Raw genomic sequence first — 27098 nt, forward strand, 5'->3', positions numbered from 1 at the left:
GTCGCTAGCCGTTGCCAGGGGCAACCACCGTCCAATGAAAGTGCGTATGTTCCGGAGACACACAGACACACAGACAGACAGACAGATTCACGATTTTATATATATAGATCCATTGCCTGATACGACCATCGATTAATCGCATTACTACAATTAGACAATTCCACGTCCCTCAGTTTTTATAAATTAGATTAATCGCGGATTTGGTTACCTACGGTTAAACGTACATACAGTTACAGTAGTTGCAACTGCATTCATCAAATGTTTATTTAATACTGCGGTACGGGATTCAAAATCTTGCTTTTGCTAATTTAGCCCCCAAGTTTTGCTCTGCGTTACTTAAAAAATGTTTAGCAACCCGACTTTATTCATTTTCATCCCTGTGTTCATAAAATGAAATACACTTATATATATATAAAAATACATCTTAATTCCTTAGTACTGAGAGGGTAAATATATCGTTACAACGGTAATTACTGTGTAGGAAATATATATTTTTGTCACGAATAATCTGGCCACTGTCATGGGCAATGTTGAATTTACACTAATTACTCAGAAACCTATGGCAATTTTCTTCGTGAGTAAAACGTTGACTTACATTGGTAATATTAGCCTGGGGTAATGAATTACGTAAATATTACTCAGTATCAGGTATTTGCACGCAAATATTACTCTCATAGTATCAAGTAATTGCACACATTACCCGTATAGTATCAGGTAATTGTATGCAAATATTACTGTTATAGTATCAGGTAATTGCACGGAAATATTACCGCTGTATAGTAATTATAAGTGTGAGGTAATAAATAGCATGTGGATGTAACCTGCATTATCGCAACTGTTCAAAGTGTTTACAGGTTTCTGTGATCCAATACACATTTAAGTGTAACTCACTGAAGACCTATGAACAAAACAATGTTGACTATGAGACCTCCTTTACCAGTGGAAAAATATAGTAGTAAGTTTTTACCCTTTAAACTGGTAAAGCTGTCAGTTTTGTACCAGGTTAAAGAGTAAAAACCTACTACTATAAAACAATGTTGCTTTCAGAAAAGTGTATCAACCTGTTCAGATGTTTGCCTCCCTTTTGAATTTCATCGCCAATCTTGGACTCGTAACAACAACAACAACAACCCTTTTGTTAAATCTGCTTGTGTTTGAGAGGAGGGTCTTCTCAGGCTGGTCAAGTGTGGATCAGTGAATGTGGGGAAACATTGGTTAGGAGAAGAGCAAACCTGTCAACCCCTTATCAGCAGTGCCCCCCATCTTATTACAGGCCAATTCAGACCTTATCGGCCACCCCGTGCCCTTATAAAGCTCAACGTTCATCCTGCAAAGTCCCATCACAAGGGAGAAACTCAAACAAATAGACAAACAAAAAATGTGCAAGGTATTGAAACGGCTATATGCCGTATGGACCTGAAAACTTAATTTGGACAAGAATACGGGGTAAACCGTATGGGTTGACAGGTATGGGGCATAGTACAGGACAACAATGTCAGCTGTAGCACCGATGTAGCAGCCTATGACATCGGGTTTTTATCCAAGAACGTTCCAGACGGCTCAAACTTTTGCTTTAAGTCACTGACCTCTCACGAGAGGGTGGGGGAACTTCTGACGATTTGGACATGGTCACAGCTAATTTTAATGCAGGACAAAAGACATTTCCTAGTTGAATTAAAATACGTGTTTTATTGTTTCGTTGCACAAACTGTCATTTGTTGAGCAATGCACCGTATCTTACGTGTGAAACTGTTGTTTTCACAGTCTTTTTCGTAATGGAGGATATTAAAATGAAAACGCTTAGCCCATAAATAAACATTTAACCATGTTGAGGTCCACTCATCTTCAAACAATGATCTTGCTGTACTGTATTCTTCAAGCCATTAACTTAATTCCAGCAAACACAATTTAAAGTTGATTAATTCAATTTGTAATAAGTACTATTTAAAAATACTTCTTAAAAAAACACTCTTTAATGAAATGTACCGTACTAGTAATGGCAAAACTCCACGACTCCAGGAAGTGGCCCCGAAGCTTGCCATAACGTAAGGGGGGCCGTGGTGATTTACAGTGATGAAAAAAAGTATTTGATCCCCTGCTGATTTTGTACGTTTGCCCACTGACAAAGAAATGATCAGTCTATAATTGTAATGGTAGGTTTATTTGAACGGTGAGAGACAGAATAACAACAACAAAATCCAGAAAACCGCACGTCAAAAATATTATAAATTGATTTGCATTTTAATGATGGAAATTAGTATTTGACCCCCTCTCAATCAGAAAGATTTCTGGCTTCCAAGTGTCTTTTATACAGGTAACGAGCTGAGATTAGGAGCACACTCGTAGTCTGCAAATTGCACGTTGATGTACATATAAGACATTTTTTTTATTTAAGACTTGTTTCAAGTAAAATGTAAGTAAACTTTGTCTTACTCGTGTTGTATATGTCGGGTCTTGAAAAATGAATAAAAAAAAAGTGTTAATAGTATGTAGCTGCAATAACTAAAACCAACACGTAAACAACTAAAGTATGAACTACATAGTATCGTCAGTATACTAACTCAGCTTAGAGTATAGTTAGTATACTGATGATACTATGTAGTTCATACTTTAGTTGTTTACGTGTTGGTTTTAGTTACTGCAGCTACATACTATTAACACTCCTTCCCTTTATTAATGCTACCCATATCCCCTCCCTTTGATGCTGCTAGTCCTGCATAATGCACGGGCATACGTAGTACTAATCACATTCCTGCATTTCACCTAAATATGCTAAATTCCTCTTGATATGCAAATTCTTTTGTCGAAGCGCCCTTCCCCCCCCCCCTTCCAACCCAGCTTATATATATGCTCCAAGCACGTGTGCTGTTTCATTCAGACGCTGTCTCCCCGACAGACCTGGTTTTCACCTGAGGACGGCTGCTTGCGTTGTGGCCGAAACGTCGTGAGAATTATTTTATTATGTTTTATTTGTATTATTTTATAACTTCCCTTCTACGTGACTTTACCGAAAGAACCAAGAAGATGTGATCCTTGACTCTGCAAGCGACTCAAAGCATCAGGATAAATGTAGAGTATAACTCTCAGCGATATTCTGTCGGTCCATGCCGAACTCAGCACCGAGCATCACCTCGCCCCTCTTCTCTGCGAGACATGACACCCATTGTTGATCTCGAGGCCATGCCCCCGGAGCCTGCCCGCCGCAGTACTGACTTGCATGATCTGTGTTCTTGCTTAAGTGTGAAATTCTCTCCCCGTCTCTGCGCGTCTCTTGCGAGAGAAAAAAAACACATGCCCTCTGTCACCGTTCTCCTTTCCGTGGCCGCAGCCGCCTGGTTACCCCCCCCCCCCCCCCCTTTTGACCTTTGATTGGCTGCTTTCGATCACCATGTTTCTGTTTTTGTTTGCATTCCCCCGCCCCCCTCTGCATTCGTGATGTTTGCTATCTCGAGGGGAGACACCCTTAAATACGTATTTTATTGCTACCCTGTGTTGTGTCAAATTGTTGGAAGACAATGGCGGCCGGGGAGGCTCTGAATCCGTGGAATACATATTATCTGGTCTTGTGTGTTTGACCTATTTTCCTTGTATCTCTTTTGAGTTGCCCTAGGTCTAATACCTCATGATTATTACTTGGTTTATGTTTAACCGAGATTTGTAATGTACCATTAGTTGTTACCACCGCGATTCCGAGGGTGTTGCTAAGCTTTGTTCTCAGTCTGTGTCGCCAGGAATCGGTGTTTAATTCTCGCGTTATATTTTGATATCCTGAGGTTGGAGATATAACTTAGTTTTCACTTTCTTGACTGCCGGAATTCATATTCCTTGGTTCTCTTGGTAAAGTCACGTAGATAGAAAGATACAATACGAAAATATATATATATGCGGTGAATAAGAGTACAATAAGGGAAGTAATAATAAAGCCACTAATGTAGACTGCAGTCTGGTTCTTAATCTGGCAGTCTATAATGTTGATCTTTTATTGTCGCTAAGTTTCGAACTTTTATCGTAAAAACTAAACGCCAGTTGTAACGTCCGATTGTCCCTGCTATGTGCCTGTGTTTTACGGCTCTGGAGATGTGTTTGTGAACTGTCCAAAACGTCCGGGGAGGTTATGTCATATGGTCCTTTGACAATCTGGAGATTTTGCAGATCATCGTTAACCTCCCTTTGCCTCGGAGTTTATTGTTTAATGGCTCTTTATGTCCTCCTCCCTCGAGTTGTGAGGCAGCTGGGTGTGAGGGGTGGGGTGTGCCTCACCCTTGCATGCCCCATGCTTGCCCCGATCAATTATTTAAAAATATATATTGGCAGAATTATTCTTAATATTAATATTTGGAAAAAAGCCTGTATATACAACACTCATGAAAAATGTTTACATTTATATTTCGTCAAATAAATGCACTTAGGATGCAGTGAATATATTTTTTACACCAAATTATTTATTTGAATAGAAACTCATTGCAGACGGTGAAATATGTTTTGTGTCATCCCGTGGGCTGTGGGCCTCCTATGGTCTGATGTTGGCGATGAACCATTCGCCAATCCGTTTCTCGTTGTCTGCACGCCATTTGATGTTGGCCTTGGTGCGCTCCAGGGCCTGCTCGAGGGCTCGTGTTCCGGACCCGAAGCCGACTTCCTGGTTGTCGACCTTGAACTGCTCGAGCTGAGGAGAGGCGAGAAGGGAGAGGTGAGCTCAGTCGGGTGGAGATAATTAGGGACTCGAAAAGCGTTGTATAGTGCGGTGGCATGGACCCTGGTGCAAGGAATAAAATAGGGCCCCATATCCAATTTTTGCTCTCTTTGTAGCTTGGAACCTGGTTCCCTTTTGGCCCATGGACCCCTGTGCAATTGCACCGCCTGCACGCTCGTTAACTCTGACACTGGAATTAACGTAGGCAAAATGTGAGAAAAAACTAAGTGAAGGAAGTGATTATTCACTTCATCTGTTCTCATCACACCTCTAAAATAGTAGTAGGTTTTTACCCTTTCAACTGGTACAAAAACTGACACCTTTATACAAGGGATCATGTTTGCAATAACCACAACACAAGCAGTCAAAATGCAAACAAAAAGAAACAACTCTGATAATGATAATGATATGCACTGTCCTTGAAGTTGATTGGTCCACACCCGAGACAGCTTTTCTTAGAGCCTAGTCTCCATTGGTGTTGGACCAGATGACGCCAAAAGGGATACAACTCAAAAACAGTGCACTATCAGAGTATTAAGAGCTCGGGGTAAGCATTTACACTATGAGACATCTTCTTTACCAATGGCAAAATATAGTAATAGGTTTTTACCCTTTCAACTGGTACAAAAACTGACACCTTTATACAAGGGATCATGTTTGCAATAACCACAACACAAGCAAAAATAATTCACGTACATCGTGTATGTACTCACTCATACGCACAGTATATGCGTTCACTCACGCAATGAATAACATTGATGGGTATTTCATGAGTCCATGTCACTGTGGCTTAACGTGCGCTTTCCTCACCTGCTTGAGCTCATAATCTGTGGAGAATCGTCCCGTAACTCCTTCAATGAGACGTGAAAAGGAAAAGGAGCCTCCTCCGTACCTGCGACCAATCAGAGGACACGCGTACACACATCAACATGTGAAACAGGAGCACACGAGCCTTGATCTCCGTACACCCGTCTGGCAATGAAAGTGGGATGCAGTGCGCATTAAGTTGAACTTACTCGGTGAAGATGTACTTCCAGTTGGCTCGGATGAAGTCCCAAGCCAGAGACTGCCCCACAACGTTTCTGGCAATCCTCACGATGGTATTGGTTGCGTCCTGTTTTCGAATTTTTGTGGGGTCCAGGGTGTACTCCAGATACCTGCACAGTGCACACAAGGACGAGGATCTATGAGGTAGCAGTTTACTTTCAAACGTACGCACCATCACTCCTCCATAATACAGGTTTTGTTTTATATATTTTTTATCAAGGGTTATTGTAAACTTTTAACCAAGAGAGTTCATTAATATAACATGTCCTTTTTTCCTGGGAGGCATTGTGTTTACAAAGCATAATGTAATATAATACGAAGACATTTAAAGAAAGTAAAACAAAATGTGCAAAAATTGATTTTAGCTTTCTACATAATGCAGACACCTCACTGCACTTGCTAATGGTTGTCGAGTATGTGATTATCTAGACAACTGAATACTACACAACGGATAAAATATCTGTGCTTATCAGCTAGGTCTACTGCCACTATCACATTTTAGCCCAGGAATTGCATCAATTATTGGTAATACATGGCAAAAAAAACTGACAAAAGGAATCAATCTCGGATTTAAATAACTGTCATTTCTATCACTTGCAGAATAAGCATGTTGTTCCTTTGTATGACTGGAATGTTTTTTTCCCGCTGCACACTCATATTATCCCATACTGGAACGAAAAAAACCTCTGGGTATTCACTAAACATCCGGGGCAGGGATATCTTGAAAAACATTGTTGGGTTGACACGTGTAGTTGACGCATCCCGGGTTAATTAACGTTTCCGAGAGACGTCAGAAGAATCTACGCGTATGTTGGCAGCACCTGTTCAGGATCCAGGTCTCCTCGCTGCAAGCCAGTGCGTCCCGGAGTTTATCGGCCTCCGTGGCGAGCGACTGTCTCCTTGAACATCTTCCAACCAAAGTCCCACTCGGCCTGCCCACCCGCGGCAATCGCCGCGCAGTACACCGTCGACTTGAGGTTCGCGTGCATACTGCACACCGCGGCCACGTAGACACAAACAAAACAAGACAATGCGTGAGGAAAACTCACTTTTTAAAATTTCGTTTGTCTTTGAAAGCTATTCAGTTGTCGGTACAGAAGATGTCAGAACATAATGTATTTTCGGGAGAGGGCCACATTTTTAATTCTTTTTTTATTTATTCGGTTTGAAAGGATTCTATATGCCAACAAACAAAAATTTGAGTTTTTTACCTTTTCAACGGTTATTTTAACAATACATTGTTTTAATTTAAAACATACATAGAGAAAACTTAATTTGGAGCTTTCGTGACTGCAGGAATTACTCTTTGGTTCTTTCGGTAAAGTCACGTATAAAGATAAAATAATAAATTAAATACTAGTGTAGTGACAGAACGGTCACTACTGTGTTGGCCCGTACGAGGGCTGGGGGCCCCAAGGGGGTGCCTGGGGGGTCACGTGCTGGAGGGATCCGGACCTTCCCAGAGGTGGGGGAAGTGAGGCGTGGCCTGGGAAGTGAGGCGTGGCCTGGGAAGGCGTGGCCGGCTCCGCCCAGGCCACGCCAGAGAGACGAGATATAAGCGTGGTGTGAAGGCAGAGCAGGGCTGTTCCTGAGAAGAATGAAGACACCTCGTGAAGATGCCAGAAGAGAAGACCTACAGTGAGCGGACTGCCAGCAACCACCTGGCTGGGTCACGCTGGAGCGGATAAAATACAATTGTGTGTTAGCTAGTGTAGGTCGGTGGTCACCACCCTATGTGTAGAGTAAGAGTAACTGTTGAGTAAACGTTGTGTTAATTAATAAATGAGTGTTGCCTCCCAAGAAGTGTGTGCGCCTAAATTGAACCCATTACATTTGATGTCAGAAGTTGTGGAAAAATAAATATTGCTAGGTGTTATCCTAGGGAAGTAAAATGGGCACACGAAAAACAAATACAAAACTCATCTGGACGTCTTCGTACGACGGGGATGGTGTGACGACCGTCCTTCGGACAGCCCCGGGGATGGCAGCCCCGGTGACAGAGAGAGAGAGAGATGGCGCTGCACGCGGAGCGGCGGGACTTGCATCGCACTGCTGCTTCGCCGCCATCGGGAACGGAGCGACGGAGCCGCGGCGAGAGGACACCATCGTCGCTGCGGTGGCTGGCGGGGGAGGCCCGGGCATGCGGGCCACGCGGTGGGCCCGCCATTTCGGCGGCTGGTCGGGGCGCGGTTCCCGCCAAAACGCCGTTCCCGCCATTTCGGCGGCTGGTCGGGGCGCTGTTCCCGCCAAAACGCCGTTCCCGCCATTTCGGCGGCTGGTCGGGGCGCTGTTCCCGCCAAAACGCCGTTCCCGCCATTTCGGCGGCTGGTCGGGGCGCTGTTCGCGCCAAAACACCGCTCCTGCTGCCGAAATGCCGCTCCCGCCGACATCAACGCCTGCAGAGGGGGAGTTCCAGCCTTCTGCTCGAGCGCGAGAGGTGGATGGGTTCGCAAGAGCAGGCCGTGTTCACCATCAAAGATTCTTCGGGCCGTTCCAGTGCTCCACCTTGCCGCCCTCCGCTATTCACAGTTTGCCAGGCGAGTTGTGACTTGACAAGCACCCGGCCCCAATAAAAATAATAATAATAACTTCACCCATCTTGCGTGTGCCGGGTTGCGATCGCGGGTGTTTTTTTTTACTCGCTGGGTTGTGGAACGTGTTCGTCCGGTTGTGTGCGTGAGACATTGACGCGGCAACCAGTGTTTGTTGTTAATTACGGCGTCGAGATCGGTATCTTCTGGGGGTAGTTAATGATTAATTCGTTGTTGGTGTCCCGAGCTCCGTTGATATCCTGTATGTTGCCGTGTTAATGACTCGTGTTGTTACATCGTTGTGTTGCGAAATCGCCATTGTTATTGTGTATACTGTATAGAGTTTCGCTCGTGATTGTCACTTGTAACTGTCAGAAACTTTGATCGTCATTGTTGCCAATGTACAGACCATATGGAGCTTTGCTTGAAATTGTTAACAGTGTATGGACTGTTGGGTACTTGCTGGTGATTATTTACTATGTACGGATTGTCTGGAGTATTGATTGTGTGTGTTGCCATGTGGGGACTGGATGGAACATTGCGCCAAATGATTGACTGTACGAACTTCGTATACTGCATATACTGTATTAATCAATTCGGCGATTCTTGGCGTTTGTGTATAGTTTTTTTTTTATTCGAATGCCCTGAGTCCCATGGTTAATGTTGAAGGGGATTTTGAAATTACAGGTTCGGTTTGTTTCAAACTCACTGGTTGGTTCCTGTCCGTTGTTGCACAGATGATGTCTTTTGTGCGGGAATGCTCCTTGTGTTCTACATGGATCGGGGGTGCGTTTCCGTTAATTGCCGTCAAATTGCGTTGCTCTCTCCACTCGGTTGGTACAGCTGCATTGCTGCAATGCGAGTCTCGGAGATGATGTGTACGGATACGGGATGTGAGGTGTATTGTTGTGACCATTGAATATTCGGGATCGTCACAAATTGTGCGTACCTGTTCAGCATTGGATCAGTTCTGTGGGGGATCATAATTCAAATTGTATGTGTTGTGATGGTGTTAAATTGCGATGGTGACATGCTGCCAGGGATTTGGAATTGTGGTGCTGGCTGTCACTTATCTTGGGGCGCAGATCCTGACCAGGATGGCCCAGTGAGTGTTGCGTGTCTAACATGAACGTTGTGGTCCCGTCATGCAATGGCTGACGGCTTGACCTGACAGCCCGGAGATTGAAACACTCCGTGGTATGTCTAGCCTAGTGGGCTGTGCACTCACAGGGCTCGGAGAGTGTGGTCCCGTCATGCAATGGCTGACGGCTTGACCTGACAGCCCGGAGATTGAAACACTCCGTGGTATGTCTAGCCTAGTGGGCTGTGCGCTCACAGGGCTCGGAGAGTGTGGTCCCGTCATGCAATGGCTGACGGCTTGACCTGACAGCCCGGAGATTGAAACACTCCGTGGTATGTCTAGCCTAGTGGGCTGTGCGCTCACAGGGCTCGGAGAGTGTGGTCCCGTCATGCAATGGCTGACGGCTTGACCTGACAGCCCGGAGATTGAAACACTCCGTGGTATGTCTAGCCTAGTGGGCTGTGCGCTCACAGGGCTCGGAGAGTGTGGTCCCGTCATGCAATGGCTGACGGCTTGACCTGACAGCCCGGAGATTGAAACACTCCGTGGTATGTCTAGCCTAGTGGGCTGTGCGCTCACAGGGCTCGGAGAGTGTGGTCCCGTCATGCAATGGCTGACGGCTTGACCTGACAGCCCGGAGATTGAAACACTCCGTGGTATGTCTAGCCTAGTGGGCTGTGTGCTCACATGGCTCGGAGTGTGTGGTCCCGTCATGCAATGGCTGACGGCTTGACCTGACAGCCCAGAGATGGAGACACTCTGTGGCTTGTCTAGCCTTGTGGGCTGTGCGCTCACATGGCTCAGGGAGGGTGGTCCCGTCATGCTATGGCTGACAGCTTGACCTGACGGCTCGGAGGTTGAGACCCTCTGAGGCGCGTTGAAACAGTGGGCTGGAGATTCGTAAGGTTCGGGTGGAGTTAGCCTGTTACGTTGAGACTGTTTCCCTCAGTTGTTAGGGTGCATGTTGTGCAGTGAGTGAACGATGGGTCGTCTCAGCTCGGTCGGTACAGCTATATGCTGCGATGCGAGTCTTGGAGAGAGACTGGGTTAAAATCCCACCGATATGGCCGACGTGTGCTACTGGTTGTGACGCCGCATCGGAAAGGCGGTGGGGTGGTAACATGGAAATTCCCCCCCCGATATGGCCGACGCGTGCTACTGGTTGTGACGCCACGTCGGAAAGGCGGTGGGGTGGTAACATGGAAATTCCCCCCCCGATATGGCCGACGCGTGCTACTGGTTGTGACGCCACGTCGGAAAGGCGGGGGGGTGCTAACGGGTGACTGTCATTGCATGCGTGATTCTAACGGTGGGGGGGCTGTGATGGAGCGTAAGTGGGTTAGCCGGTTTTCATGTATATTTGTTGTTAATTCCCCGTTTTCTATGCGGTTCCCTTTTACCCTCGTCGATTCTGTATATATTACGTGATTGTATTTCTTATCGGTCGCCGGTCATTTATTGATGTTGCTGGTTCGGAGGCACACCTTTTCGATGTTCACAGTTGTGTTACAGCCGGGGACGGCTGTGTGTTTATACAAGGGGGGGTGATGTAGTGACAGAACGGTCACTACTGTGTTGGCCCGTACGAGGGCTGGGGGCCCCAAGGGGGTGCCTGGGGGGTCACGTGCTGGAGGGATCCGGACCTTCCCAGAGGTGGGGGAAGTGAGGCGTGGCCTGGGAAGTGAGGCGTGGCCTGGGAAGGCGTGGCCGGCTCCGCCCAGGCCACGCCAGAGAGACGAGATATAAGCGTGGTGTGAAGGCAGAGCAGGGCTGTTCCTGAGAAGAATGAAGACACCTCGTGAAGATGCCAGAAGAGAAGACCTACAGTGAGCGGACTGCCAGCAACCACCTGGCTGGGTCACGCTGGAGCGGATAAAATACAATTGTGTGTTAGCTAGTGTAGGTCGGTGGTCACCACCCTATGTGTAGAGTAAGAGTAACTGTTGAGTAAACGTTGTGTTAATTAATAAATGAGTGTTGCCTCCCAAGAAGTGTGTGCGCCTAAATTGAACCCATTACACTAGCATACGAAGTTTTGTTGCAATCGAAACGTCGTATGCTAGTATTTAATTTATTATTTCATCTTTATACGTGACTTTACCGAAATAACTAAAGAGTAATACATAGAAAAAACAAACAAGCATTTATATTTGCAACCACCTCGTATTATAAATTGAAAACGAATTTCTTTAGAACTGCTTTTTGTGTTTAGTTGTTTTTTTCCCACCCCTCCGATTAGCACGGTTGTCTACGCACGGTGCTAAAGAGGTTCAACATACATACATTCATACTCTTTGGCTCTTTCGGTAAAGTCACGTGGGTATAAAATAAAATAAATCACGACGTTTCGATCGCAACACAAGCAACCGTCATCAGGTGAAACAAACAGCAGGAGAAAGAGCTGCTGCAACAAGAGTTTATACAAGAGATTTTGGTGGGCCCAACCCAACGGTAAGTGGTCGGAGCTAGAGAAGGAACTTGCACGCAAATGTGAGAGATTAGCATGTCAATGTGAGACAGTCCCAGCCACCAGAGGTGGTGGGGATCCTCCTGTGGCTGGGCCGCCTCACAGACATTTAACCTGGTGATGTACTCAGAGAGTCGGAAATAACAGCTGACATAGGCAGGTAGGTTGGAAACATCACAGTAAGTTAAGACTTTACCTGGTTAATAACGTCCTTCCGATGATTGCTCAGTTTGTACCCATCTTCTCGGTTGAAGTTCCACAATCAGTCTCTGAATTATTGTTTTTTTCCCACATCTCGGCCGTAAATTCTACTAATATTACCATTCCAATATTGCAGTCTTATCACAATGTTTGTATAATGTCTGGACTGCTTTTCAGTAGCATTTACATATACTATTATAAGCATATTCAAGTTTTAATTATATTTAAAATTTTATTAGGCCACTTTGTACATGCTGTCTTCATAAGTTACTTGACATTAAATTACAAATTAGCCGTTGGATTTATTTACAAAATGTAGAATAAAGATGGAGCTTTGTGAGTATTACATGACTTACATGAAGCTGGAATCTTGCATCCATGCATGGTAGAGAGCAATTGCCTTCTGCTTACAAGGGGCATGGTTGTAGGAGCATGCGAGCGAGATAGCGTTGACTTGGTTATACCTGCACACCGAATGTTGTGGGAAATGAAGAGTACGAAAGGCACACAACAGGCATCATTGCATACAAACACTTACATTTACGAACATCACAATTTTAAATGTTTGCTATTTTTATTGAAATGGAAAAGTTATTATATTGGCACTTGAAACTAAATTTCAAATTTGGTCATAATTTACAGGTAAACAATTTACTTGTCAGTACAGGTTCTTGAAGCAAAAATTCTTTTAATCCACATTCATACTCTGTACGCAGTACTGTTCATCATGTTTCCAACTTCTGAGCTTAATTCTGAAGGGAAATTGCACATACTATATCTGCCAGCACAGGCACAAAGTAATGTTAAATTAATATTAACTTTCAAGTTTCAAACTTTTTGTTATTTTGCTGCCAGACTTGCTTGCATGTACTGTTTGCAAGTGTGACTGAGAGGTTTGCAACTCACTGGTCAGCATGCCCTGGTGGGACATCGTTCCAGTTGCTGCCCACAAGGTCATCGTAGTAATTGTACAGTGGTAAGACTTGCTGCAGGATGTATTTCTACATACGGACCGAGAGTTTTCACACGAAATAGGCTCATCAACATTAACATTCCAAGTCGGCTGAAAAACACACATTTACAAAGAGCTGAATTGGCTGGCTTTTACTATTTACAAAAATGGATGGCATTAGCAATGCTTTTAGATTTTGCATTTATTCAAAGGCTATTTATAAAATGACTATTTACATCAGCTACACTAAGACTGTATGAAGAAAGTATCAAAATGCATATTTAGCACATTTCCAGTGTAGCTTTGCATGCTGTAAAAAAAAGTAGCTATCGGGGAGATTTTTTTATATTTTTTTATTCTTTGGAGGTGTGTCCCAACAAAAACCCAGTTATTTGCATGACATGGTACAGTATGTCTGCCAATGTTTTTCGAGAACACATTGTTCCTAACACTGTTGTACATTTCGATTTAAAGCTTTCGTGACTGCAGGGATTCATCTTCTTGGTTCTTTCGGTAAAGTCACGTAGAAGGGAAATAATTAAAAAAAAACATAATAAAATAATTCTCACGACGTTTCGGCCACAACGCAAGCAGCCGTCCTCAGGTGAAGAACAGGTCTGTCGGAAAGACAGCGTCATTCAGACGCTGTCTTTCCGACAGACCTGTTCTTCAGACGCTGTCTTTCCGACAGACCTGTTCTTCACTGCTGTACATGTTATGCATTATACATGCGCTGATGCTTGCATCAATCGGCATTACAGATGTTTGCGTGTGTTTATACCTGCATATTTCCAAATACTGCAGAGCGATCAAGCATCTGCTTGAAGTAGGAAATGCTGGAGATGGTCGCCTGCCACGGCTGGTACTTGCGCTCTCTGACCAGGTAGAGTGTGGTTTTCAGAGCCAGCTCCACGTCTATGTGTTTTGCCCTGCAGTGGGTGGGTAGGAGGAAGAGGACCATGAAATAATATTCTGGATTAGGTTTGCTTGTACTGTAGTTGCATAAGTGCTCTCATCCATGTGTTCCTATTTCTGTCTCTTAAGTTCAATTCCAAGCCTGCACCTCTCCATGCTTTGTGCAAAACCAAGAGAGATGGCAACAGCTTGGGGGAAGCTTTCATCCAGCCGTGAATAGATCAAGGGTGATAATGATGACTACATATGTACACATTTATTATGCAGCTTTACGTGCTGCAACTGTGCTTCTTGTTACCTTGTTGTTGTTCTCACCTGGCCAAGTTAAAGGCATCGTCAATGATTTGTGCTCTGTTGATCACGGGTATCATCTGAAAATAAAATGCAATCAATTGTAAAATGTAATGTACAGCTCGGAAGAGTACCTCTTAAATGTCACCATTCCTCTATTTTTTTCATTTGAAATATATGACGTCCATATGTTTTTGTGTTATACAGGGTGATCAATGTATAGATGCCCCTCTCGCTGATGTATAATGTATGTTGAACTTTTTTCGCACCATACGTAGCCAACCGTGCTAATTGGAGGTGCGCGTGTGTCTGCTACAAAGCCAAGATATATCAATTACCTCGGTTTATGCATCAATGAATGTTTTAAACAAAATAATACTGGCTGTGTTGAACAAAGTGTATCAGGAGCTTGTTAACAGATATAATTAGTGTATTGACATTAATAGAAGACGTACAAGGTTTAAAAATCAGTAGTTTACCCTAATGCCTATGATTGGATAAAGCCGAATGCGCCCGATCTCGTGAGATCTCAGAAGCTAAGCAGAGTTGAGTCTGGAATATGTTTGGATAGGTGACTACCTTGCACAGCAGGTTATGATAGGCTGCTGTGGGGTTAGTTTTGGGTAGCAGAGGGCAGTGCTGTAACATCCATTGGTGGACTGTTCTCTGTGCTCCCACGTTTATGCTCCCTGCCTTCACAAAACCACACTGAGCAGCATGGTGAAGTATGGTGAAATAACACGTGACCAGGAGAGTATGTAGAGGCCTTCATTTTGCAGTGGATTCACAAAATTGTTCTACAAATACATTGTATCTTCATGTTTAGGTAAAAAAAGTATGTGTTTGATTCACATACTTCGAGGTCAGTTTCCAGCTGAGCCAGCAAGCGATTCCAGTTGGCAACATCGTAGTTGACACGGTAGTATCCCTGTTCATCGACGTTGAGCAGGATCCATTTGTCAGTACTCTGTAGCTCGGTAAAGGTAGACTCTGGCATCATGCAGAAACCAATGGAGGGCAACAAAGACATAGGTAACAGGGACCAGAGTGACATTACAGCTTGCAGTTTGATCATTTCACAACTGTATGATTAAATGAGAAAATGAAAGAGGAATGCACAGCAAGTTTATCTCCATACGTATATATTTAAAACAGTACAATGTTGAAAGTAGAACTGGCTCACACGCAATAGTTAATTGAGAAATCTTTACATTAGTCGTTTTTCTATTAGCATCACTTGCATTGGACAAAGTATGAATTACTCAATCCCCATCATAGAATATTTACACAAATCAAAACATGATGAGAAAGTGCTTACCTTGAACTCCCTGTAACCACACAGTGTTAGTGGGTCCATCCTTCTTCCATGTGATGGGCACATGCCACTGGTAACTGTAAAAATATATTGGTCATTATATTTTATTGGCATTTTAATTCCGTTTTTGCAGGACATTACTTTTTTCAAATGTATTAATATGGATAGATTCTCAGAGACCTATATATAATTTACCCAGTTCTCATCGGAGAATTTTGTATTGTATTCCATAATACTGTAATCATTGAAGGTGAATTTTACATTGTGAAACTATGCACCATCATAAAACAACTTTGGCTTACACTTGAGTTTTATGACACAGATTATTATATCTCGATGAATGTGTATATCCCTTTGTTAATCCACTGCTGGATGAGAGCATCCCCAAGCTCTCAGCCATGGGCGTTGTTTGACCATAGTACACCACGCTGGTTGGTCAGTGTGGGTTGGTGAGGCAGAAGGGATTGGGACTGGTTCAGATATCTCTCAGCAGTGATGGTAGCCGTGGATGGGAATTGCACTTTGGTAGTTGCGCAGATTTGTAGCATAATGTGCTAACCACTGTGCCGCCACAGAACACTACAATTTCAATGTAACTCGCCAAAAAAATACCGACCATAGAAACATTGACTCATTCAAACTGACTCATTGGCTTTACCCAGAGGTCTTAATGAAATGCTTGTCTGGGCTCGTTTGTTGTCTGAAGTTCATTGTATAACACTGGTCAACACACTTTTTCTGGCATAACGTATTCCAACGGTTTTAAGGTAATTTTGGGGTGCTGATTCCAAATCTGGCATCAGTTTGTGTCTATCACATCAGGTTTTTGAGATATCAAATATTGCATTTTCAATAAAAATTGCAGAAGAAAAATATTAAATAAATGTGGATGTCTACATAAAATGATATTATAAACACACTATCCTAAAAATACAGCACCATATTTTAACACTAAAGCAGTCACTGACTCGCAACAACTTGCAATCATAAATGACAGAGTTAATTTCGGGTAAAATCAATGAAAATGTGGTATGCCGATAGCATAAAAATGAGATGTGATAGAGCAAATCTGAGATTAGATTTGGAATCAGCACCCTGAAATTAGTCTAAAACAGCTGCAAAAGTCCAGGCCAGAAAAAAATGTGTTTTTTTTGTTGACCAGTGTAATGTGTTCATCCTGTGAGCAGGAGGTACAGGGGGATACTCACTTGAAGGGCGATGGCCGCTCAACGACCGCTTCGGGGTCGATCAGGAAGTGGTTCTGGGTGACCTTGCCGCTGCTCGTATCGAGCTTGATCACAGGGTAGCCCATCTGAAGCGTCCATGTGTCCATGATCTCTTTCACCGGTTTTGGGAGCTTCACGTTGTTCTTGTCCACCGCCTGCATCGGCAATCGGACATTTGCGGTTGGCCAACTATCCAGTCAAATGAATCACATTCGCGTGCATTGCGATTGAGAAGTAAGTTGAAATGAGGGCTACTATTCTAGTCAATGAAACTGAGGACCAAGAGAAATGTCTGGGATAATGTGTTGATGTCACCACACCTCACCTTCATCAACTTCTTTGTACCAGATCTCACAGCAGTTGTAAAGTTAACCCCTGCTCTTGTAGCATCCCACTATTTGTCTTTAAGTTTTGCGTTAAGTGCAATTCTCCATCTAAGTGCAACTCTCCAGGTCATGGAAGCAAATATCAGAGAGTTACCTCTAAGATCCTTTCAAGTGACCTCTGTTCCACACAGTAGGATCAGCACTTTCCTACCCATCTTCATACTGAGAGTAATGTTTATTGTATGAAAGTTAAATGAATATATTTGATCTTCAGAGATATACACTTACAAAATTACCTGCAGAACCAAATATAATGTAAACATTGTTTGTGTGTGCACTAATCGGTGATTGAGCTAAGACCATTAACTCGCTACACTTGATGATCTGGCTGCCTTGATTTAAACTCAGGATCTCAATGGTGGCAACTTGGTGCTGTTACGTCTCTGCTACCCAGCTACCTCATGTGATATTTATGTTAAGTGCGAGTCCAGGGTTTGATGCCATGATCTCATATATGTTAGTGGAACACTCACGATCCTGTTCAGTACTCTACCTCTGCCGCTCAGCCACCTCTCCTTTGGACATTATTCTCACTTTGTTGCAGACAGGGATGACAGTTGTGTATGCATCACGGTGCCAGTGTGACTCTTTACCTGCTGCTGGTGAGCCCACAGGTCATCCACTGCTGCATTGCTGAGCTGGTTAGCCAGGAGGTAAGTCTGCATGCACACATGCGAAGCTTCCATCAACATATGCTTGGGACACCACACACTGACAATGCACGCGCACATTATCTGAACGTTACTGAATGTTGTTGCACAAACGAATTATTGTCCAAGAATTCAATGGCTCTTTGTTATTCGTGACAGACTTACATTTAGTCCTTCTACAAACATAGGCTCAGTGAGGAATGATGACAACATACGGAGCACAGATCCACCCTGAAATGAGAAATATAGAATACACACTCTTTAGAACAAGGCAGCAGGTCAAATACATAGGAGATGTTCCTCCTAAATTAGTAGATACCTTATTTAGGATCAGGGTTTTGGAAACTTCCACTAAAACTCGATAATCATAAATATTTTAGGCTCTCGAAATCTTTGGAGTGTTAAACTAATTCTGCAAATTCTAACCTTAAGCTTATGCAAAGCATTGAACATTTAAACAAATGTATGTATGTCCACTCATCTAATGTGTATAGCCCAAACGTGTAACAATATCAATTTATCAGTACTGTTTGTAAGGTCACGATACGTGAATCAAATCAACATTTTGTATTAGTATTTTGAATGGAATGTGTCAAATCGCAACCATGAATAATGATAATTCATTGAAATAGCAAAGAAGAGGAATCATTAAACCCATCCCTATAAATCCGGTGGTTAAAACTAGCTTGAACTATAATCCATCGTTTGAATCGAGTATTATTTTGGGGTTTCCTAAAATGCTATGTGGAGTCAAAGCATATCATGCATTCATTGACAATGGAGACCACAAAGCTTAGGAAATTATTGGCCCGGTTTCTTGCTGTCTTCCAGCTTGTCTGTGATTTCCTGCCATATTAATCTATATGGACTGAATTGACCCCCTCTTCTTGGTAACCTGTCTGATGTTCTAACAAAGTTTGTACAGATACTGTATTTTGTTCTCTTAAGTTATCTGACCATGGGCAGATCCACGGCTGAAGTTCCCGCAATCTTATTAGATCCTATGCCCTCCTCTTTACCTCTTACATCACAATCTGTACTTGGGTTGTCAAGGCAGAACAAGGAAAGAATGGTTAATAATATCTGCCCTTGCCTCTAACAGCAGTTTTTTTTAGGTGACACCATCACCGATGCATTTTTTGCATAATATCTAGAATGAATATTACATACAACTGTTTGTAATTACCTGATTTTAACAGGGGGTTTAATTATCCACGTAAATATTTAGATAATCAATAAGTATTCTTGAAAAAACAGCTGTCACTATAGGCACTGAGGTGATTTTGAGATTAATACTGGTCAACACACTTTTTCTGGCATTAGTTATTCCAACGGTTTTAAGGTAATTTTGGGGCGCTGATTCCAAATCTGGCATCAGTTTTTGTCTATCACATCAGGCTTTTGAGATATCTTATATTGCATTTTCAATAAAAACTGCAGAAGAAAAATATTAAATATATGTGGATATCTACATAAAATTATATTATAAACACACTATCCTAAAAATACAGCACCATACTTTAACACTAAAGCAGTCACTGACTCGCAACAACTTGCAATCATAAGTGAAAGAGTTAATTTCGGGTAAAATCAATGCAAATGGGGTATGCCGATAGCATAAAATGAGATGTGATAGAGCAAATCTGAGATCAGATTTGGAATCGGCACCCTGAAATTAGTCTAAAACAGGTGCAAAAGTCCAGGCCAAAAAAAAAAAAGTTTTTATTGTTGTTGTTGTTGACCCGTGTAAGAGAACAGACGGGATTGTACCTTGCTGTAGGAGATGGAGTCGAAAAGCTCACTGATTTCTTCCGGTGTGTTGATGTCTGATTCATCAGAAGACAGAGGATGAGAGGAGGCCAGGCTGTCCATGGAGAACACATGTTGCAGCTCCGATATCACGAACAGTTGTTTCTGTTTGTCGCAAACATGGGACATTCTGTTTGTCAATTCTGAGCCGTTCACCTTTTTATTTCCTTTGTAAAAAAAAAGTTAAATTTCAAAGCGATTAGCTGAACTGCATCGTAAATGATATGTTATGCAAACGGTGATATGAATAGGGAATTTGATTGGGTGGATCAGAAGTCAGATTTTGGTTCACGGAGCTGGCACTGCTGAGAACCTGGGTTGGAATTCGAGCAGCTGCCTGTGAGTAAACCGGGTTTGTAAGTGTCGCATGTTGATAATCTCGGCCACATCACCAATAACTATACAAAAGAAACATGTACATTTTTTTTATTTAAAGCTTTCGTGACTGCAGGGATTCATCTTCTTGGTTCTTTCGGTAAAGTCACGTAGAAGCGAAATAATAAAATAATAAAAATAACAATAAAACAATAAAAAATATAATAATATAAAAAATATATTATTTTATAATGTTTTATTTTTATGATTGTATTATTTCCCTTCTAAGTGACTTTACCGAAAGAACTAAGAAGATGTACCTTTTTGTTTTATACTTTATTTGGATAAATTCCAACCACCGAGAACTGAACATATCAGTTCGACTGTCATGTATCGAACATTACTTTCATATCTGGAGCGAGTTGGAAAGTGTTGCCCACCACCTGTGTAGACCAGCGGTCACATGAAGAGATCTCAGAGGGAACTCTGTGGTATCAGATACCATGGCCTATTCTCTCACATAAGATGTTGCATTCCTAAGCAAGAGGTCCAAATTCATTATTCCTCTCATGACATGACATTGATAACACATTCTTAGGTTTTTTCGGTAAAGTCACGTAGGTAAAAATGAATAAAATAAAATAAAAATTTTAAATTAATAAAAGTAAAATAAAAAATAAAATTTTAATAAAATCACGACGTTTCAGAGGCAACACAAGCTTCCGTCTTCAGGTGGAAGAGTCACAGCACGATAGCTGTGACTGTTTTTTTTTTACCTACGTGACTTTACCGAAAAAACCTAAGAATATGAATCCTTGCAGTCACGAAAGCTTCAAATCTAGAATTGATAACACAGTTGGGATAAAGTTGAGAAGTATCCTTAGAAATGAAAACATAAGATAAGGATAGATAATGTGAGTGAATTGTCATGATCATGATTGTTACCATTTCCCAAGATGGTTCGGCATAGTCTGCTCCCAGGTACTGCACATAGGTAGCAAAGCCCTCGTTTAGCCAGAGGTCGTTCCACCATTTCAGCGTGACCAGATTCCCGAACCACTGCATTCAGCGGTGAACATAAAACATATGCATGTTATCACAAACTCTATTATACATATGTGTGCAATATTCGATGTGATATTTTATTCTCCGACATCTGTGTCATGTGATTGGTACAAAGGTCGGGCCCATCAATGTGGGATTCCAAATGTGTGGAGTTGAGAAGGCAAATATGCAGTGTGCAAAGATAAGTACACCGTTGTGAAGGCTTGGTGATAGGCATTAAAGATTATTGGCATGACCTGGGTTGGCTTGATCACAAGTTTGTGTAAATACTGCTGCCATGAGATATGCAGATTGAAGGTCAACATCTCTGTAAGCGTTTGGCCTTGGCCATCTAAGCACATTTGAACACACCTGTTTTCAAATTTTCTTTCTGCTGAGTCAAGTACCGTAAGGCTTTTTTTAAATGCTGCCCATCTCTTTCATGGCCTTTGGAGTGGGAAATGAGTAACCTGTGCTTTATGATGGCAACAAAGGTTTGTTATATCGGCCAAAAGCATTTTTTTTTATTGCCTGTAGTTTTTTTTAAACAAAATATATCCCAAGTGTACTTAATAAACATCACAAAGTAAAGCATGTTTTTATACTAAAACTCCCATTATGAACGCAGAATGTTGCAATGGGAAATCACCTGACAATTTTCAAGGCCCGAGGACCTTTTTCACCACAACCTCTGAATGTAGCTTTTTCAACTGTATACTCAGTGGTTAAATTTGTATCTCTTTGTAAAAATATCCCTCGGAGTTAGGATACATTTATGTACACGTTTATTTTTATTGCCATTTGTGTTCATTTGATTTCACCTATAGTTATGGATAGTATTATAGAGTACAGCCCATTATCCATCCACTCTTGGATGAAGGCCTCCCCTTGCTGTGTCTGTCATGGGGTTTGACCATTCTTCATACTGGGTCAGTGCGGGGTAGGCAAGCTAGGCTGTCCAGGACTGATTCAGACGTCACTCTCCACTGATGTTAGCCGGGGCCGGAAAATGTACAAAGCTATTTGGAAGCAGCAGTCTCTAAGAACAGCAGCGTTGTTCACCACAGTACCTGATGCGCCAGCTCGTGTGCCACTACCGAAGCCACCCACTCCTTGTTGCCGTTGGACGACTGCACCGGGTCGTACAGCAGCGCCGTCTCGCGGTACGTCACCAGGCCCCAGTTCTCCATCGCGCCGGCGGCAAAGTCCGGCAGCGCGATCTGGTCTGAGGTGCATGGACAGCCGAGATTTGTGAGCTGCCGACAGGAGCTTGGCACTCCTTAACAGATATGGTCGATGGGATATATTAACTCGGAAACCACTTGCAAACGAGAATGTCCATCAACCGACTATCCAGGTAAAATGTTTGATTAATTACATTTTTAAGTAAAACTGGTTATATTTCTGTGCAGACTAAGGGTGAAAATCCTATCTTTGCAAAACGGCCAAAACACATGACCTGGCAATTTGCACCATGGTTGGTGATTAAGACATTGGTGTGCTATTGATAAATAGTGTCTCACAATTGCACATCTTTCAAGATATTAATCTTGTTCTTTAACTTTATTCTAGTGGAATATAGTCTTCCATTTTTTTCTAACATTACAATTCTGTGTAGAAATTGGAATTTATGCATTTTGGATGCTCATTTATACGCATTGAGGTAATTCACAATAATGAATCATGTCAGCAAAAACTCCAGTTCCTGTGATCCACCAAGATGCAGGTTTCATATTTAGCAATAATCAGTTGTGGGCATTGAAGAAAAGGTTCCCTCAAAAAGTGTTTCCAGGGAATGCTGTATTTGGCCACCTGAGTTTCCATGGTTGAATACCTACGACAGATACCGTACATTCATTTATAGTCCATTATTAGTCAACAACCAGCCTATGCAGTCTGTGGTGTGAACCCGCACCACCGCGCAATGTCGTGTAATGCACATTACACCAGTAAAGCACGAGCATTACTGCCACAGTTGTCCGTGAGGACTGGAGTTTGAAAAGGACCCTGAGTTGGTGCACACACATCGTGGCAGTTAGTTAGGTGCCTACCAGACTTGGGAAGCGGGTACGCCACTTTGTAGTAATCCGCAAAGAAGTTGAGAATGTTGCCGGTGATATTGAGGGCATAGTCTGCCTGGCCATCGTCCACCGCCTGCGGCCGTGCCCAGATGCGTATCTGCACACACACAGGTGATAGAGTGACGTTAGCCGATGATCACTGTCTCGTTCTTCATGGAGTTGAGCACATTATGGGGATTTTGAGAGACACTAATGATAGCTGCTCTTGTGTTTTGCTTCAGTTTTACCTTCAATACAAGTATAGTAAATCCATTGGGTCCTGATGACAGTGTACTGCACACTACATTACCAAATAAGGATAATGCGCACATGAAATATTCATGTTGGCCATGCTAATGATTTTCGGGTACCTCAATTGGCCACATCTTGTTTGGCGTGAATGCAACACGGAGCAGACAGCACTGTTTCCTCCCAACTGGACTTCTACCGTGACATTGTCATCAAGGGTGTAAATTATATTTACTTTGGGTATTTGACCTGTGGGATTGACTTTGGTGATTTAAGGTGAGGAATGTTCAATACACACCTGTGCGCCATTTTCTTTTTTCTCTATGTTAGTAAATTCACACACGATGAAGGCCAGCAGGTAGGTGGACATCTTGAGAGTTGTGTTGAACGTGGTTTCTGTCCAGATAATTGTCCCAACTGTGATGTTTTTTTCATCTGGAAATGTATAATAGGTTCATCATCATGTAAACGAGCTCTTTGTCTTCGTGAAATTAAATAGAATTTTTTTAAACTATTCTGTTTTGTTTGTATTTTTCAATGAGCCCAGGAAGCCAAATAGTCCAGTGCTCTCATGGGCTTTGGTATAGGAAATCAGTGACTGGTGTAGTGCATTATGATAGTTACCATATTTTTATATTCTTGTTTAAAACAATGAAATTGTTTGCGATTATTGTTTGTTTTACCTTTTTATATCCCAAGTTTTCTGTCTACAACACAACATTAAGCATTTTCACTTCTAATACGTCCTACTGAAACAAACATTAATTCCGCAAGTCCACTGCACATTCAGTGCCGACACTTTCTTCATACTAGCTGCACTTGTAGTGAAATAATGAATATGTGCAAAGTGGCTTCACGTGTTTTGACTTGGGCCTCGGTGTAGGAAATGAAATGTGGCTCCCTGTTCAATTTCCCTTCCTCTTTGTAACCCAGCGCCGAGTTCCCTGCACCCCACAAGCCCTGGTGCAGTTTCACCGCCTGCACTCTCGATAGCAAGGCCACTGGATGAGCATGACAATAATTGTGATCGTGGGGTTTCTCACTTATTATGGGCATGTTTGAGATGGCCTTGTACTCGGGTTTGTGTCTAATCGTCACGTCAAACGTAGCCTTCATGGCCGGCTCGTCGAAGCATGGGAAGGCCTTGCGTGCGTCCGTGGGCTGCATCTGCGTGGTGGCCACAACCCTGTGAGGGAAGGTGAGGGACAGCATAATAATTTAGAGAGAAGTGAAACATGATCGGTGACGATGGGTCGGCATTCATGCAGTGATGGGAGTGGGTAGAACAACTTTCAGCTCGAATTAGCAAGATTCAGTATTATACTTGAAGGCTTCTATTTGGAAAGCAACTGCGATAAAATGTATTATGTGCTGCCATGATGGATTGTGGGTAAATGATGCAAAATTAAATAAACAATTTAGCTGTTTATAATTTTTGTCAACTCCCTACCCCTGTTAAAGGTCAGGCCTTTTCTGAACATCACCAAAAATATACATCACCACCAAGGTGGTGACAAGAATGTCTTTATATCTATCATCAGCCATTGTCTATCCACTGCTGCATGAATGGCTGTCTACACCGTCGCCATCTGTCACGGGTTCTGCGAACCCCCAATCCATCTCACACCTGGACATAGCTCCGATTCCAAGTTGATTGTCCTCTAGGCAATGTTTCCATATTATTAACACTTTACATTTTACTGATATAACCATTCACAACATATCTTGTTCCCATGCATAATATATATTTTTAAATGCAGTGCATACCAATGCAAGTGTAAGGCCGCGCAGGGTTGACGTGCCAAGCCGCCATATTGGTGGTCACAGGTCAACGCCTCACACTGATGGCTAGTGACCACCAAGATGGCGGTGTCATTTAAGGGTGCAAACGATTACAGCATGGCCAGAGGTGACTACAATTGGTCTCATAATGTCACAATCTCTTTCTGGGTCTTGTGCCTTTCATGCGGTATGGTAGGGAAGTGAAGCGTTTGAAGCATCAGCAAATGCATGAGACTTTTTAGCCACCGCCCCCTAGTGGCGGCGGTGGAATAAATTGTAACGTCTTCATGGGTGTTAAAGAAGTGACACGTTTATGGGCTGTGAATTGTGAAAGTTGCATGTGCCTGCGCGTGCAATCGCGAGAGATGTGTATTATGCTTGCGAGCGTAAGTGGATTAGGATGGGTAGTGGTGATGGTGAAGTACAGTTGCCCTGAACGTTTGAGATGTGTGTGTGTGCGTGCGATTTGTAATGTGACGGTGCTGGATAGAGTAACATGAATTAGTGGTGGGCTGACTCCGATATTGAATAGAGGTGCTGCAGCCGAGGTGACAGGGCGCGATGTGCCTCGGTTTAGTGCACCAAGGTTACAAGCTAAGGAATCTCCGCAGCAGATTACAGAATCATTTTAGTCATGGGTGGAGTTTGGGGGGCGGGGGGGGGGGCAATGCTCCCCCAAACCGGACACCTTTATTTATTTTCAGTAATTTACAATTAAGAAAAACATTATAGGCACCCGGATTCCTAATGTGATGGGCAAAGCGAACTGCCCCCCCCCACCAAATATAAGTCATCTCTACCTATGATTTGAGCTTATTTAGCCTGTCCCCTCAGCTACAGAGTGGCATTGTTATTTAACTTACTATAGTACATTACAGGTTTTGATGTTACATTTAGTTTTGCGTGCAATTTAATGATTTTACAGAAATGTACATGCAAATAGTTGAATGACCCATTCTACTGGAAAGTTTTAAGTCAATCAGTTTATTCCTCTTGTGCACGCGGATTTTAATGATGGGACTAAACTACAGTATTTGTGTGGGGGTTAGACTACCTTAAAGTGTCTTCTCCCTTCCCCCACCGCCCAAGTCTCTAAAGTTAAGGGGGGCTAGAGCCCCCTCCATTCCTTGTGAGAATAAATCCGGCCGCACACACACACACGTACTTGCGAACTCCACCCTCCGTGTACTCGCTGCGGTAGAAGCCCGCGAGGTCATCGGCAAGCTCGCCCACGAACTCGGTGGCCATCGTGTAGGTCGCATCCATCTGCAGCGGAGCCGTCAGCTCCAGCACCAGGTACTGGTTCTTGGGCTCCAGCCAGGAGCTTGTCACCTCCACATCGTTCCCCGAGGAGTCTTTGAGAAGAGCCAAGTGGCCACCCTTCGCGGTGTAGTTGAGTTTGTTGCTGTGGATGACGACGACGCTCGTTGGGACCAGACACTGGAACTCGACGGTCGAGTCGCCGCTGAACGTGTAGAGTTTGGTGACGGGGTCCGGATCTAGCTTTGGCCAGAGCTTCACCTTGTAGCTGATGGGCACCAGGTCCTTAGGGAGGCGAATGTTCTTCCAGGGATCGGGGCGAATAGTCGGAGGGGGCTTCTCGGTGGGTGCAGTAGCAACTGGCTCTTTGTTGGCGTTCACCTCGTTGGAGTAGAGTACGGAAAGAGCGATGATAGCGGAGAGCATCCCCACGGAAAGGACCCCCAGCAAAACCAGCAATAACTTGCTCACTGTAATGGTCGACATTCTTTTTTTTGAGCACGCAAGACTAACTATACATATACAAAACACTGCACGGGGAAGGAGGAGGACCCGTTAGCACACGGGGTCGGTGAGGGTGATGAGATATGAGCAGAGACGAATTATGTCAGAGCCGGCTGCTGGTGTGACCAGGAGTTCGAGGTTGCAGTAGTTTTCAACTGATTGTGTTTGTGAGCGTGGTTAATGTTTACCCACTCCGATTTCTAGAGCAGCCAATAGTGGCCCAGAGTAGGGCTCTAAATAGTCCTCGCGAACACAGATGATTTGCTGAGCCCTCAAAGCATTCTGAGAATGAATGAAATTAGTTGGAGGTGCAGGCCTAG

General features: G+C 43.2%; 1 protein-coding gene across 1 annotated transcript; it reads right to left on the reverse strand.

Annotated features, from left to right (window-relative positions):
• Nucleotides 1-2145: 2145 nt before the first annotated feature.
• On the reverse strand, nt 2146-26935 carry LOC133346680 (aminopeptidase Ey-like). Its single transcript, XM_061558468.1, is given in 21 exon segments — nt 2146-4666; nt 5504-5585; nt 5710-5850; nt 6562-6632; nt 6634-6730; nt 12377-12484; nt 12927-13021; nt 13754-13901; nt 14203-14258; nt 15035-15168; nt 15497-15570; nt 16702-16874; nt 17699-17764; nt 17921-17986; nt 19526-19669; nt 20825-20938; nt 21994-22148; nt 22975-23101; nt 23531-23667; nt 24276-24418; nt 26180-26935. Coding segments are annotated over 21 exon segments (2868 nt in total). The 5' UTR covers nt 26761-26935; the 3' UTR covers nt 2146-4510.
• Nucleotides 26936-27098: the final 163 nt, after the last annotated feature.

This window comes from Lethenteron reissneri, chromosome 24 (assembly GCF_015708825.2).
Source record: "Lethenteron reissneri isolate LAM-NWPU_2019-01 chromosome 24, ASM1570882v1, whole genome shotgun sequence".
Taxonomy (NCBI): Eukaryota; Metazoa; Chordata; class Hyperoartia; order Petromyzontiformes; family Petromyzontidae; genus Lethenteron; species Lethenteron reissneri.